This window comes from Mchenga conophoros, linkage group LG3 (assembly GCF_057382185.1).
Source record: "Mchenga conophoros isolate Kocher_MC1m ecotype Shallow Benthic linkage group LG3, M_conophoros_male_GT1.1, whole genome shotgun sequence".
In the NCBI taxonomy this organism is placed as follows: domain Eukaryota; kingdom Metazoa; phylum Chordata; class Actinopteri; order Cichliformes; family Cichlidae; genus Mchenga; species Mchenga conophoros.
The window spans coordinates 33,808,265-33,823,967 of NC_140528.1; the positions used below are offsets into that span (position 1 = coordinate 33,808,265).

At 43.4% G+C, this 15,703-nt stretch overlaps 1 protein-coding gene across 1 annotated transcript in view; it reads left to right on the top strand.

The window, feature by feature from the left end:
- Nucleotides 1-7,200: 7,200 nt before the first annotated feature.
- LOC146578290 (uncharacterized) overlaps nt 7,201-15,703 on the top strand; it is a 28,475-nt gene continuing 19,972 nt past the window's right edge. Inside the window, exons 1-2 of the mRNA XM_085258074.1 lie at nt 7,201-7,231; nt 8,299-8,340. Of these exons, the coding sequence (XP_085114200.1) occupies nt 7,201-7,231; nt 8,299-8,340 (73 nt within the window). The remainder of the gene's footprint in view (nt 7,232-8,298; nt 8,341-15,703) is intronic.

Genomic DNA, 15,703 nt, shown 5'->3' on the forward strand with positions numbered 1-15,703 from the left:
ATGAAGTGCTCCATGGTCCAGGACAAACACTGAGTGTAAACACTGATATAAACTGTCCGTCTGTCCTCCAGTCTCTCTGAGCGTCAGTCCAAACCTCAGACTAACAGCAGACTGTTATACCACCTCTACATCACTCTGTGGGTCTTTTCCTCAGATAAAGAAGTGATTTTGGAGATCCCTGCACTGCACCACTTCCCCTGCCGGTGGCGGACTCCCTCAGGTGTCGGTGCGTTGGTGTTTCTTTGTATCTGGGGGTGGGCGTCCGGGTACACACCGGCTCACTCCTTGGCGGCCGCTTATTGGGGCTCGCTCGGGCCATTTCGGAGGTGGGGTGCCCCCGGCCTCTCAGCCTGGGGCTCGGTCACTCAGGCACAGCTGGCTGCCGGCGGAGCTCACGGGCGCGTCACTGCAACTCCCCCTGGCTTCTGCTCCGCGGCTGCTGAGTGAGCCCTCATCTGGGACTCTCCTTAGCTCTTACTGGGACAGTGGCGCAGCTGCCCCTCTGTGGGTCTTCCTTGGTCTCTTGTGTTCTGGGGGCCTCTGGATGTCTGGAGTTTTGATCTCCTCCATACCTGCTTGATACCATAAAGGACAGGGCTGTGGCTCCCCACACTCCCTAGCAGATCATTACATGGAGAAACCTTTGGAATACAAGCATGCTGATCCACACAGGTATGCACACAGGTGTACGCATGGGTATTCACAGATGCGGACTACAGCTTTCTTGGCTGCTGCCTCAAAGCACATTGTGCGCTGTCTATCTTGCGTGCTGCACAATATCGTTTATTATTTAGTAACTATTGATATCTACTGCTAGCTAGTTTATTGTGATGGTGCATTTTTTTTTTCTTATTATGTTGCTCTTTGTTGTTTGCTGTCTCCTCTGTTTTTTTTTCTCCATACAGGTGACCCAGGAGTTTTGTTTTTTTTGTTTGTTTGTTTTTTTTTTCTCTCTTCCCCCCCTTCTCACCGTCTCTTCTCCCCTTTGGTTTTCTTTCTTTCTCTCCCTCTCTTTCTTTCATTCTTTCCCCCTGTCCTATCCCACAGTCATGTCTGTCCCGTTTACAACTGAAAATCAGTCAGTGTTCTACTGATGAGTTTGGATCATCTCCTCAGAGCTTTCTGAGGGTCAGAGGTCAGAACACTGACATCACTTCCTGTTTAAAGCAAACCTGCTGAGCTTATAATAAATTCAATGACCCAGTTTTATCATCTCTCCTGCAGATGTCTATGACACCACCACCATTTCACCAAGTGCCACCAAACCACCACCAACAACAATTACCAATCTCAATTCCCCTCCTTCTACATCGTCCTCCTCCATCATCTCACCTGTAGCTGCTCTGGGTTCTCTGGGTCTTCTAGATCTTATTCTGGTTGCAGCTTTGCTGTTTTGGAACAAAAAAATAGGTATAAAGTGTGTCAAACCCCCCAGAGCTCATTAGATTAAACATTTTACATGGAAAAATAAATTTTCCTTAATAATTATGTAATTATATACTATAATTCAATTATAAATGGTCCCCATTCACATTGTTTAGCAGAGAACTTATCTTACATGAAAAATATAGAGACACTTTTATTGATAAAGTATAAGACCCGATCCTTGGGGTGGAACAATTTTTGGCGCAGCGTGTTTTGGGGTTTAAATTCCACAGAGACCCAGTGTTTAGAAAAAATGCATCTCAGCTCCTCCGATACTCCTGTCACAACAGTATCACTACAGGTTTTGACAAAAGTCCAGCTGGAATTAGTGATGGGATTTCCGGCTCTTTTTAGAGAACCGGCTCTTCGGGCTCCCAAGCGGCTCTTCAGGTTGTTTTGTTGCTTTAATTAAAAACGGTCCGGGGCTCCAGGGTCCGGGGGGAAGCAGGGATTAATCCCATACATGCTCTCAGTGGGTTCCAAACACACACACACACACACTCTCTCGGGTCCAGGGCAGATCTATATACACACAGAGAAAGACGTCCAGGTTAGGGATAGTCTCAAACTCACAGATACAGGTTCAGGTCCGCCGTCATAAATAGTGCTCCAAATCAGCTGGGATCGGCTGCAGGTGTGACGGTGAGCACAGGTGCGTGGGCCAGGGGCGGGGCCCGTAATGAGCACTAACCCCAGCAGAGGAGAGAGAGCGCAAAGGAAACAAAACAAACAAAACATGTTGCCAAAACCAGAGTGAGCCAGCGAGGCACGAGGACCACGACACAAAGCACGTGCAAACTCCAAAACACATTTCTAGCTTTAACTGAACTTCCAAACAGAGCAGATCACTTAAATTACACAATTGAAAGCATGAAAGCATGTGTGTATTGTTTGTGTATTTATACACAAGCACTCATATATATTAAAAAATAAGTTCATTTACCTGTTACTACCACACACCAAATCCAGTTGTTGGTACTTGCTGGATTGTGTAGCCTCTAGGTAACAAAAGCTCAACACTGCGCCCAGCATCCTGGAGCACTTCTGTTGTGTTTCGTACGTGCTTTGTCTGTAGGGACCACCGTAAATATACTTTTATTTATTCACTCCACATAAAATGTAATAAATAAATCATATAATACAAAAACCAACTAATCACATTTCAACTTTTAACTATTTAAATTTTCAGCTTTTTCCTTTTACAAATTTAAAGTGAAACAACACAAAACACTGCAAACCATAACACAATTAAATATAAATTATAATATGAAAACAAAAAGAAGATGCATATTCTCTGTCATATGGACCTGCATGAATAAACTTTCTGAATCCTTTTTCATCTGCAACTGAAAATAGTTGTGGATGATTACTATACCTTTCTAATGTGACGTTGTTGCCCCTGGCTCTCTCTCTCTCCCTCCCGCTCTGTTCCTGTGCTACTGAGTGTCACTACCGCCCCTCCCCCCTCTGCTCAGTGAAGCGGAAAAAAGTGCGAGAGAGAGAGTGAGAGAGAGAAAAAAAACCCACGGCTCGCGATAAGGAGCCGGCTCGTGTCGTTCACGTCAAAGAGTCGGCTCTGAGAGTTTCCTTCGCGACCCACACATCACTAGCTGGGATAACCACATTTACTCAGGGCCTTCTTGATGTGATGTTCCTCCTGGCCGCTGTGTCTGTGGGGATGGTGTTCGCTCTGTGTTGTAGCGTCCTGATGACTCCCAGTTTGTGCTCCATGCTGGCAGACGTCTTCGGTTTAGAATCTTTTATTATTTGTCTCGTGTTTAAATCCTCGTCTTTCTCATTCCTGCAGAAAGGACGCTGTCATCAAGTCTGAGTCAAGTCACCTATCAGGATATGAACTTCAGACAATCAGCCAATAAAATTACAGATACACACTCACATGTTGTTTTCTCCAGTCCGAGGACACTGCAGGTACACATTCAGCTGTTATCCAACAAGTTATTGCTTCACAAAATATGATTATGACCCTTTGTCCACTGTGGGTCCTTGTGATAATTTCTCTGCTCCTCTATTCGTCTTGTCTTTCCATCTCCTGGATTCTCTTTTAACCATCTACTCATTCTCGTTCTCTTGTGCATCAGGGCTGAGTTATTGATGGAGTTTCCCAGATCAAATTTAAAGGAGGATGGGAAGAAGAGGATTTTCTCTCTGCCAGTCCCGTCAGCTCCCTGCTAAGATTTAGAGCTTGTCCTGTTTTTCAGTATGAAGGCCCTGCTCATCTGTTTTTCTTGCCATTGCTTAAAAAGTGTACATTCTGCATCCAAATGTCCAGCTGCCTTCAACTTTGATGTTTGTCTTGGCCAAAAATAAGCCTTCAGTTTATTCCTTTGTTTAAATAAAAATCTCTTGCTGATAAACTGAACCCTGGCTGTGGCGTCAGAGTAGCGCTATATAAGTGCTACATAAGAACCAGTCCTTCTACCATTTACTAAAAGCAGGCTTTTGCCAGGGCTGCAAAGGGATTTGTAAAGAATGAGTTTTTAGTGTACTATGCTTCAGGCAGTTGTTGCATGGAAGTGGCTGTTACTGAAAGTCCAGCACAGACCTGTAGTGACAGCCAGTGACTGGCATTTTGAAATGATAATAATAGCATAATGATTAAAAATTCCAGGTTCCTAATGAAGGTCTTGCAGATAAACAGTAACACATTCTATAATTTATTATTAATAAATAATAAACAGGTGGAGCCGGTAGCTCAGCATGTTTGATTTGGCAGTTTTGCACTAGATGAGCTTCCTGAGGCAACTCAAACGGGATCTGTGTTTGCAGGTGGAACTGAACAACAACCTCTCCATTGGAGCCAATAATAAAAACATGAATAACAATAAGCTTTATTTGGGGCTCTGATCTGAGGATGTAACATCATTTGTAATGTGGGTCTCAACAAGCTCAAGGAACGCTTTAAAAGTAGCCATTAATATGGTAAAATCACAGGTAGCCAGTGTAGCGCTGTTTTTTAAATATGCTGAAAGTGTGGCAGCAGAGTTTTGAACTAGCTGGACTCTTGACTGAGTAAAGTCTGCACTACGTGAGGAGACTGGAGGAGATGAAAGCATGGAAAACTGTGAGATCAACAGATTCATCTTTTTCTGGTGAAATGTCTGGAAGTTTCTTTGGTTTGTGTACAAGAAAGTGAAACAATTTTCTTGAATTCTTAAACATTTTTACATGATATTAGTCGGCGGCTCCTTTACTAAACAGCTCCAACTGTTTGATTTGTTTGAATTTTACAGGACAGCTTTTCCCGTGTTACTCATTCATTATGGAGCTACTGTAGTTAACATGTAATGCTTCTCTAAAACCCTGTGACACAATCTTCTTTAACATTAGTGCGCATTAACCCCACATCTTCCCTGTTTTATTGCTGATGTTGGCCTGACAGTATTGGGGTAACAATGTCTCCTCTGTTTAGGAGAGGGCAGCAGGGTCACATCCTCACTGACATCACCTGTATTTGCACTACAGTCATTCCCTTCACTGACCTTTGCTCTCCTTCTCTTTTCCATCAGGTTGTGTAAAACTGAAACAGGCATTAAATGTTTACTACAAATGATGCTTTACACAGAAATGCATTGTTAGCTGTTTTTACACACCAGCCTGTGTGAAGCTTTAGTCTGAGCATGGGGTCAAAGGTCAGGACAGAAATGCAGCACTGTAACACATATACATATGTAGAACATCAGACATTTGACTGATTTGTGTTGTGACAGCTAGTTTTTTCTTTATACAAATAAATCATCATCACACACAGAAGAAATGTACAGACCGTACATTTATTAGCTAATATCAGTGGATACAAGAAAAATGGTATGAAGACAAACACTAGCAGCCTTAGCGTTTCTGTTCTGAATCTCTAATCTCTCACAGACATTCATCAAACCCTGTCCTCTATCAGCTTTCAACATAAGAAAAGTATTAGGCCTCATTGAAAAACAGTCTGTTTGCAGATGAAGTACTTTAAAAACTATACTTAAAAACATTTCATACACAAATCTGTCATTTATCCAGATTTTCTTGACTGAGTTTACAATTTACTAGAACTGCCAAAAACACATGAATAGAAACAAATGATGAAGGATCCACTTCAAGGAAAGTGGAAAAGCCTCTGTTAGCTGCTGTTTGCAGCTAGCAGAGGCTAACAGAGTCTAATACCAACGCTAACCAACAGTTTAGCATATTGTCGACAGCTCACCTCAGCATGGCTGTCCTCGGTCAGCAGTGAGCTTTATTAACTTGCACAAAGTTTTACACCCTGTTTGAGAGTAAATAAAAGTGGACATTTCTCAGCTCCAGCATTGACAGCTGAGGTAAACGGTGGACCGACAGCTTATCCACAAAATGGGAAAAACTCCGGTCCAGAATCCGGTCCAGTCCTCGTGGCAGTAAAAACTGTAATCATGCATACATGCTTTTGTCACACCTGACCATTTCGTACAATATAATTGAAGTTTTGGATTTAAAAATTTAGCAGACGTGAACGGCAACATTCCTGATGAGGCTGGTCAACGCTGTTCAACTAGAAGCCTACGTGGATGATATCCCAGCCTACACATCCCCCTGAACTGAACTGCCTCAGTGAAATACTTGCTCACTCACACCAAACTTCATTAAATGTGAATGTGTTACTTTGCTGGTTCCCAGTTGCAGCTTAAGTGCATCCAATATTAGATTTCCCAGCTTTTCGAACACACCATGAGCTGTGCCATTTTCTGGGCACAGCAGGTTAAAACCATATAAAGATTTCCTGATGTTGTATCTCCAATAACAGGTCACGGCATTTCGCTCTCGAGGCAGCCAGTGCCCTCCCTGCAGGCCCAAAAGGTTGATTCGGTTCATCTTGACACACACCTGTGTGCACTTGTATTCAAAAGGTTTTTCCGTGTAACGATCTTATAGTGGGTGTGGGGAGCCATAGATTCAGCACCCCCCAGGACCACCCGATGGGCAGATGCTCCACCCTCCTTGAAAGAGCTGAAGAGATGCCTATATGGGATGTCACCGAGCAGCCACAGTGCAGAAGTCAGAGAGGGCCGGCAGCCAGCTGCACCAGAGCAGACCGAGGCCCGAGGTTTGAGGGCCCTCCACCCCCCAAAGTAGCCTGACGGAGTCATGGATGCCAGGCCCTGCCAAGCAGCCGCCGGGAGTGAGCCAGTATGTGAGACCTGACTTGACACATAGACATAGACAAACATGCACACACAGACACAAACATACACCACCCTCATACACACATATACAAATATTCAGCACTCACCCAGTGTGGAGACAAGATGAACCCACACTCCCCAAACACACTCTGAACCCCAAGTCCATTTCTTTTAGGGGAGAAATGTTTGATTTTGGGGTGGGGGTAAATTTCATGATACATGATCACATGGTCAAATATTTTTAGATGTTTGGCTCCTCCCACGGGATGGTGTGCATCTTTCTCTGCTTTCTCTGAGATGTGAGTATGGATATGTGTGTGTTGACTGTTGAGGCAGGTGGATGCTGCTGATTGCTGGTTTGAAAGAGTTCCTAAGTGTTGATTGGATGATTGGATGTACAGCAGCTTCTTAAACCCCAGCTCACAGCCACCTCCGCCCTCTACTTCCCTCCTCTGTACCAAATAAGGAGCCAGCTTTGATCCAAATCAGCTAACTGCGCATCACCAGCTCTTCCTCGTCCTCGCTGTCCAGAAGCAGCAGCGTGATGATCTTGACAGGGAAGTGGTGAAGCTGAAGGTGTCACTCTGCTGCCAGTCGTCGTCCCGACAACATGAAGACTTCATCTGTGTCTCTGCTCCTCGGTGAGTCAAACGCTGAAATCCTTCACTCACTCATAGCGTTCATTTATCTTATAACACAGTAACAGAGTGTGTGCTGGATGCTCTCACTGACTGACTCTAAAATGAAATCTCTTCAGGTCTGTCCAAAGTCTGAAGTTACGTTTATGCGAGAAGAAGAGTTCACTCTTCTTCTTTAGTGTTTTTGTTGTTTTAAAGTTCAGATCCATCGTGTGTTCTGGACTCAGAGAGTTGGACCTTCATATCCAGTTTGTTGTCTTTAACATGTTGACTTGTAGAGAAGTCAGGCAACCTCTTTTTTTTATCGAAGATCAATTTTCATTCAGGAAACCACAGCTGCTAGCTGCAGGTACCACATGCTCCTCTGGTCTGTTATGTAGTCTTCACTTCCACTATAGAGAGCAAACTTTCCTTTATGTGGACTCTAATGAAAGGACTGGAGACTGTTTTTTGTCATTTACCTTACTTTTGTGCATTTTGTTATTTTTCTCATGATGAGCTTCAAACAGAAGCAAACTGGGACTCAAACCTGTGAATAAAGATCAATGAAGCAGCTTCTCCAGGTTTTTATTCAGCAGCTGATGCTGAATAAACAACTAACCCTTATCCCATGGCTTTGGTTTATAAGTTCTGACTGTTTAATCCTGAGAATGCTTTTCTTGCCTGCTGTACCCCTTACTCTTTTATTCCCTATTGCCCATCCACCCCAAACTGCTGAGTCTTCATGAAGCCTGAGTGTGGAGCAGTTTCTCTTCTGCTGCCAATAATCAACAATTCCCCAAAATCTGCTTAGTTTGGGAAATATTTAGGTGCAGGGTGTTGGATTGTCAAAACAGATATGACGCCCACCTCATTCAGACCAAGTGTACCAACATAGTTTCGTCAGCATGTGTTAAAACTGAGCTGGCGCTTTGTGTGATGTTTATAAGTCTAAATGTACTTTTAAAACCTAAACAGAACCTTCAAAGTGAATTAAAGGTCTCCCCCCTTTAATGTGATGTTTTTGGAACAAGACCAGATTGAAACAGGTTCCTGCCCTCTGACCTTCAGTGACCTCTGACCTGTTGCAGGTGTGTGTGTGCTGCTGCTGTCTGCACTGACTGTTTGTGCAGGTGAGTAGATGAAGTGCACCATGGTCCAGGACAAACACTGAGTGTAAACACTGATAGAAACTGTCCGTCTGTCCTCCAGTCTCTCTGAGCGTCAGTCCAAACCTTCAGCAGTTCTTCACAGCAGCCTCAGTGTCTCTGACATGTGACGGTCAGCTGGGCTCTGATGGATGGACGGTGAAGAGGGACACAGGAAGTGGGACTGAGTCATGTGGAGCAGGGGGGCGGGGCTTCAGGAGGTTCAATGGTCCATCCTGTGTTTTTGATGAGTTCAGCCCAGTCAGTGGAGTTTACTGGTGTGAAGGTGAAGCTGGAGAGAAGAGTGAAGAAGTCAACATCACTGTATCAGGTAATGAAGTCTTTCATTTCATCAGACTAACAGCACACTGTTATACCACCTCTAACTCACTCTGTGGGTCTTTTCCTCAGATAAACATGTGATCCTGGAGATCCCTGCACTTCCTGTGAGGACAGGAAGTGATGTCACTCTACGCTGTAAAAACAAAATTGGTGGCACAGTCGCAGCTTATTTCTACTTTAATGGACGTCCTGTTGGACCTAAATCAGAGAAAAACATCACCATTAACGTGCAGCAGTCTGATGAAGGTCTCTACTGGTGTTCTACTGATGAGTTTGGATCATCTCCTCAGAGCTTTCTGAGGGTCAGAGGTCAGAACACTGTTTCCTCTTAAAGCTTAAACCTGTTGAGCTGATAACAAACTGAATGACCCAGCTTCATATCTTTCCTGCAGATCCTACTACACCAACACCACCAACAACAAAAACATCAGCAAACATCCATATCTCCTGTTCTCCTCCTCCTCTTCCTAATCCCTCCTTCATCATCCCAGTCATAGTTACTGTAGGTTCTCTGGTCCTTGTGGTTCTGGTTTTGGTTCTAGTTCAGCTTCTTTGGAAGAAACACACAGGTATGATATCTGTCTGACCCACCTGGGCTCTTTTGGTTCAAGCAGCAAATTAAAATATTTTGAAATTTCACTTGAGAAAATCTGAGGGACTTTCCTGTCTGCACTTATTTTGTAGAGCACTGGGTCCCAACATCTTTAGACTGATGCGTTCCCATGGCCCAATTGAAAAGTTTTAAAAGTTCTGGAAGTGGGTCCATAAAAATGAAAAGTATTACTGATATAAACTTGGCTTATCTCTCATTCAAAGTCAGGTCCAGACAGCTTCCATCAGGGTTTCAATTTTAGGATCGCTCCCTAGAAATTAGATTCAGACTAAAACCCCACAGACACAAACACCAGTTTGGGTTGTTTTTCCCGATTGGCTGTCACTTGTTAAGGTGGTATGATACGGGAACAGTTTTCTGTGGTCTCATCACTCTGATGCTGCCATCATGGCTCTGCTTAATCCATAATCAACGAGTCTTTGCTCCTGAATCCTGTACCTGTAACATCAGACTGTCTATGAAGGTCTTCTAAACATCCTACAGCTATGAAGTGATCACCAACGTTCATTCACATCACATCATTTCTGCAGGGAGACACCAGCCAGCCTCTACAAATGATGCCACATATGCCGAGGTCACCATTAGAGAGTCAGCCAATAAGATGTCAGTCATCCAACCAGAAGGGATTTACTCCAGCCTGAGCATAAACACTACAGGTACACATTCTAGCAGGTGACATAAATGAGCGATAAAAGCAAGAGAAATTGAGAGTTGAAGAAGATGAGACTTTTTTTCTCCTCTTCATGCTGCCATGTGTATTTGACCTCTGTCTCTAAATTAATCTGAAAGCTTCTTGTTCTGGACAAATTTAAATGTAAACCCATTTTCTAAAAATTTTAAATTTAAAAAATGTGTAAATAAACAAAGAATACAAAGATTTGTAAATCTTATATTTTATTAACAACACAATACCAAAACCAGGTTAAAAGAAGAGAAAACCAAGTGGTACCAAAGACCAACAGCTGGAGGAGGAACACTTCCAGAAATGACTGTCAATGAACACAGTTCACCACACCACCTATTCCAGGAGCGCAGCTTCATAGTAGGAGAGTCAGGTGCTGAACTGGCCTGCCTGCAGTCCTGATCTTTCATCAATGAAAACATCTGGAGCATCATGAAACCAGAAGCAGGACAAAGAAGAGCCAGGACTGCTGGGCGGCTAAAACCCTCCATCAGACACGGATGGAGCAACATCCCACTCCCAAAAAGTCCAAAATGCTGTCCTCAGTTCACAGACATTTCCAGAATGATGTTAAAAGGCGAGGCTGTACAGGAGCATTACAAAATTACACTTCTGACGTGTTTGGTTTTCTGTCTTTGAGAGAATATGAGACTTGAAAATCATTGGATTCTGTTTTTATTTGTTTTAAACAGCATCACTACTTTGAGGTCGTAACATGTGGTCATGGAAAAAATATTTTTACCTCAAATATATCAAAAGTTTTGAAAGTGGGACAGGAACGCAGGATCCACAGCAGGTCTGCAGCTCTGTCGCTAGTTTCCTGTTTTACAGTTAACGTTGTCACTGGTTTCCACTAAACCTTTACTGTGGTCTCTGTGGTCGAGTCACTGTTTGAAAAATGGGACAGTGACAGTGTCAGACAGCCGTGGCACTGATCCTGCAGCTTCAACAGATCGCTGCACTGGAAGAATGTGATTGGTACATAGTGTGAGTCAGTTCAGGTTAGTATGAACGTCTGCCCTTTTCCAAAATAAATGTGGGAAATTTTCTTTATCCATGTGTGTTTGGTGAAAAATAAAGTTGACAAGTCGCTCAGAGAGAGATCAAAGATGAGGTTAGGCCACCTTTTGGATTCCACACGAGGAGCTGATGAAGATGCAGAGTCACCAAAGTGACGGGAGAAAGTTCTCCTGTGTGAGACGCAGCAGTCACATCAAAAGCAGATAAATGGTGAAGTCACCTGAGTCAGTAGCTGTTTTTCCCCAGAGTCGAGTGTTCATTCACCCACATCAAAACAGGTGCTGCTCGTGTGGTTAACTGATGAGAGAAGCTGAAGTCTCTGCGTGACAGGGCTTCCTTGTTGACACCAGTGGGAAATGATCAAAGGTAAAACAACCGGTGTGATAAACCACGAAGTGTTTTATGTGTTTAAGTTCAGTTTAACTGCTGTTCGAACGTTGTGGACTGTTTCCCGCCATGAAGAAAGAAAAGATAAACAGTGTCTGACAGAACATGAGAGTGTGCTGAACTGGATCAAATTATTACTGAGAATGAAATACCATGACCTCATGAACTACAGTAAACTAAGAATGATGATGAGTAGAAGGAAGAAGACGACCCACAAACTCCCTCCTCAAATGCCTGTCTCCTCAAGGTCAGCTTTGTTTCACTCAGCAGTTCCACCTCAACAACGCCGTGTGGTTCAGTCGAATTTTCCCGTATCAGTTATAGTTTCCCTGCTTTCTTTCTTTCCGGTTGTTTCTGCCCTCCCGTGACCATCCTAGAGCCAGTCTCTCTGCCTGTTCCTGCTCACAGAGAGGCTTGTACCCTGCCTTCCCCTGCACCCTTTCCAGTTCCCTGAATGGTGGTCGCTGTGGTCCAGTCAGTCCCAGTTGCCTAGAGCAGCTAGGGCTCCGCTTGTCCCTGCAACCATATCAGTTCCTCAGGTAGCAACAGCTAGTGTCCAGCTGTCACCTGCTCCCAGCGTGAGGACATCCAAGGCCCAGTCCACCTTTGCACCCTGGCTGGTGTCCAACTACTTCCCATGCCTGTCCCTACTCGTAGGGTGACAGTGGCCAAGACACAACCTATCCTTGCACTCGTACCCATTCCTTGGATTGGGACAGCTGTTCAGCCAATCCCTTCAGCAGTACCTGTTCTAAGCGCTCAACGAATCTTAATACACCATGGAAGCACAAGCAACAGGGGCGGGGGTAAGCCGGTGTAGACAGCACATCTGGTCCTGTAGCATGCGCTGGGCCCAGATCTGCCCCCTGACCTCGGCCTTGGAGATAAGCATGCAGAGGTGTTTGGGGTGCAAAGGATGGGAACGAAGATTCTAAACACAGTCTGTTATCATGGAGAAAGGTCTTGTTGTCCAGCTCCAGCCTTGAGGCCACAGCTGGCGCCAATGTGGTAGGCGCATGAGATGGTAGTGATTTTCCTTTAGTGCAAAAACTGCATGCCAATTTTACAGTTGCTCTAGATGTCCGTCACTGGTCTCTCAATCTCCAAGATGTTATTACTATTATTATTATCATGTTATTACTATTACTAAGCTCTTTTTAGCGGCTATTTGACCACAAACAGCTGGTGCAGTTTTGCTAGATTAACCCAATGATTTAAAATCATGGTTGACATTAAATATTTTGCATGTAAATGATCAAAGAACATAGATTTTACGATTTGAGTCCCGTTATTATCTTTAGGGTGACCTTAGCCCTTTGGAAAACTCCAGAACTTCCTGATTAAAAAATTTGCAAGTGATTTCTTTCATGGCAGTTTTTCATTTGTGAAACAAATCAATTCCGTTGTAAAAGCCAACTTCTTCCAGCTCAGGGCAAAAAATAAGAACATTTTGTAATCTGCTGACTTTAGAAAGTTATTCATGCATTTATTTAATCCAGGCTTGATTACTGTGATAGTCTTTATTTTGGTATCAGCCAGGCTCTGCTCTCTCATCTTCAGCTTGTTCAGAATGCTGAATCCCAGTGGGATAAGGTAGAGATTTCCTGTCCTCTGTTGATTTCCCCTCCACGATATTCATTTGATCTTAATGCGCCTTGCTGCTACATTTATGGTGGCCCATGAAGGACAAACACTGAGTGTAAACACTGAAGTGCTTCACTCATCTGTCACAGATAGACACACTAACAGAGTGTGAGCTCTCACTGACTGACTCTCAAATCAAATCTGTTCAGGTCTGTCCACAGTTTCATGTGTTGTTTAGGCGACAGGAAGAGTTCACTCATCTTCTTTTGTGTTTTGGTTTTATTTGATATTTGTTTGTCATGTTGTGAAGAGGAAATCAAGTAGAGATGTTTTCAGTTTCTGTAACATGATGGTTTGTATAGATATCAGCCAACAATCATCAGATATCAGCTTTCACTCAGGAAACCACAGCTGCTAGCTGCATGTACTAAATGTTTGTCTGACCGGCCTTTGTTGTATAGTCTTCACTTCCTCTTCTGTTTACTAATTTTCCATCATGTCAACTGAGTCAAATTTAATTTCTCTCAGAGTTTGTATGCTTTGTTACTTTCTGATGATGAGCTTCAAATATGAGCAAAGTGAGACTCAAACAGGACGTAAACCTGCAAATAGAATCCATGAAACAGCTTTTTCACACTGTTCATCCCACAGCTGAGGTGGAATAAACATCTAACCTTCAAGAATGTGCTTTTTTATTTTGCAAGACCTGCCTGCAGTACCTTTACTGTCCACTTACCCAAAGCTGCTGAGAGCCTGAGTGGGGAGCATCAACTCAAACAAACAACAAATCAGTGGAGTTTACTGGTGTGTCATTCCGTTACAATCGAGGTGAGTGGCTGCAAATTTCCACCAGGTTCTTGAACCTCTTTCATATCCGCCCCAAGCAGGCCCATAATCTCTTCATCTGCTCCACTCACCTGGAGCTGATTTTTGGCAATCAGGCTGGAGATATTTAAGCCTCACACTGACGTTCCTTCTCCACCAGTTAGTCAGCTACTCCATGTTGGAGCTGGCTTTTATGTCCCTTGTTCTCGTGTGCCTTAGTTTTCCACGTCTCTTACTCTACCTTAAGCTCATCCCTTGGACCTCGAACAACTTACCTTCACTCTGGAAATCTCTCCGTGCCTAACCCTTCTAAGAAGAAGATCAAATGGAAAATGAATGATGGAAACGGAGGTCAGAGCTGCAGACTTGCTGGTGAGGAGAGGTAATGATCTTCAGGCAAGGCAAGCGCTGTTCAGTCCTCTCCTCATCTTCCTCGTGCTCCTTTGTATATTCCATGTAGCATTAAAGGCACGAATGAGTTTAAACAGGTAAAGTCAGGTAAATGGATCCTGGTTATTGATTCAAAGTGACTAAAGACAGTAAAGAATAAATGTTTAGGCTTTATTGTGTCAGTCAGACAAACATTAACAGTAACCTGTCTCTTCTATCAGACACAGAGATGAGTGATGACATCAGAAATAAACCTGAGTGCAAACAAAGGGAAATGTTTCTTCTGTGAGCTGTGTGACGTTAGCACTGACCAGCAGAGGGCGTCGGAGTCACATGATTGAAAATAAAGGCATAAATTGTCCAAAATTAACTTTCTTTATTTCTGTTCCCTTTATGTGTCTCCTTTCATCTTGCCTCCTTGTCTCCTCCCTCCTTCCACCATGTCTTCCCCACTCTCACATTCTTACTTCTCCAGTCTCATTGTTCCTTCCTCCTCTATGTATGTCTCCTTCATCGCTTCTTTACTCTTTTTACCCTTCTCTTCTTTCACTTTATCTCCTGCCTCCTCCTATGTTGCCTCTATCTTCTTGTCTCAAAGTTTCCTTCATCCTTCACTCCTCCTTCGTTTCCTACTCTCTCCTTGTCTCATTTATTTCACTCTTCTTTATTTTCTTCTTTTCAGTTTCCTCCTTGTCTCTCATTGGTTCCTGCCTCCCTGTCTCCTCCTCCCTTGACTGTGAGGATTCGTGAAGGTGAAACATGTTCAACACAAACTGATTCTCCACACACATCTATGGGCTCAAATTGTGGTCATAAATATTTTGTACTTGTAAATCTGACCGACTAGTTGTGAACTGAGTTTTGTAACCTTGTAAACCAAAATATCTAAAACATGTATGTTTGTGCATCTATAGATGCAAATTGGTGTGTGTGCAAAAAAGATTTGGGTTTTTTGTTTGTTTGTTTTTAAAGAAAGAAAAGAAAACTAATAATAACAATAATTATTATTGTTACCAGTCTAATAATAATTAGGCTGAAGAACCAACAATTTTAGCCCATAAGAACCATAAGAATGAACTACCTCCAGGACCTGAAGCTCAGTAAAGCACCCCTCCAACAGCCAAACCTATCTGTTCTCTCATTGGATTGTTAAATTTGTGATTGACATGACGTTAACCAATCAGCTGAAAGGAAGAAAAATTCGGTCAAAATTTGTACTTTGAGGTTGTGTGATCCCCTTACAGTCTGAGCACACCCTTCACTCCCCAATATTTAAATACGGGGACCACTACCCGAGTCTGAGAGTCAAGGGCCCCAGATATGCAACGTTGCAAAGGCCTGTCAACCAAGTGAGCCCTACAACATCGAGAGCCTTCAGGAACTCAGAGTGAATCCCATCCACACTACAGGCTCTGCCACCAACCAGGTGTTTAATTGCCTCATTGATTCCAGACTCACTTCCCTTACAGAAGATCATCTGTGGGATTAGGACGGCTTGAAAAAGT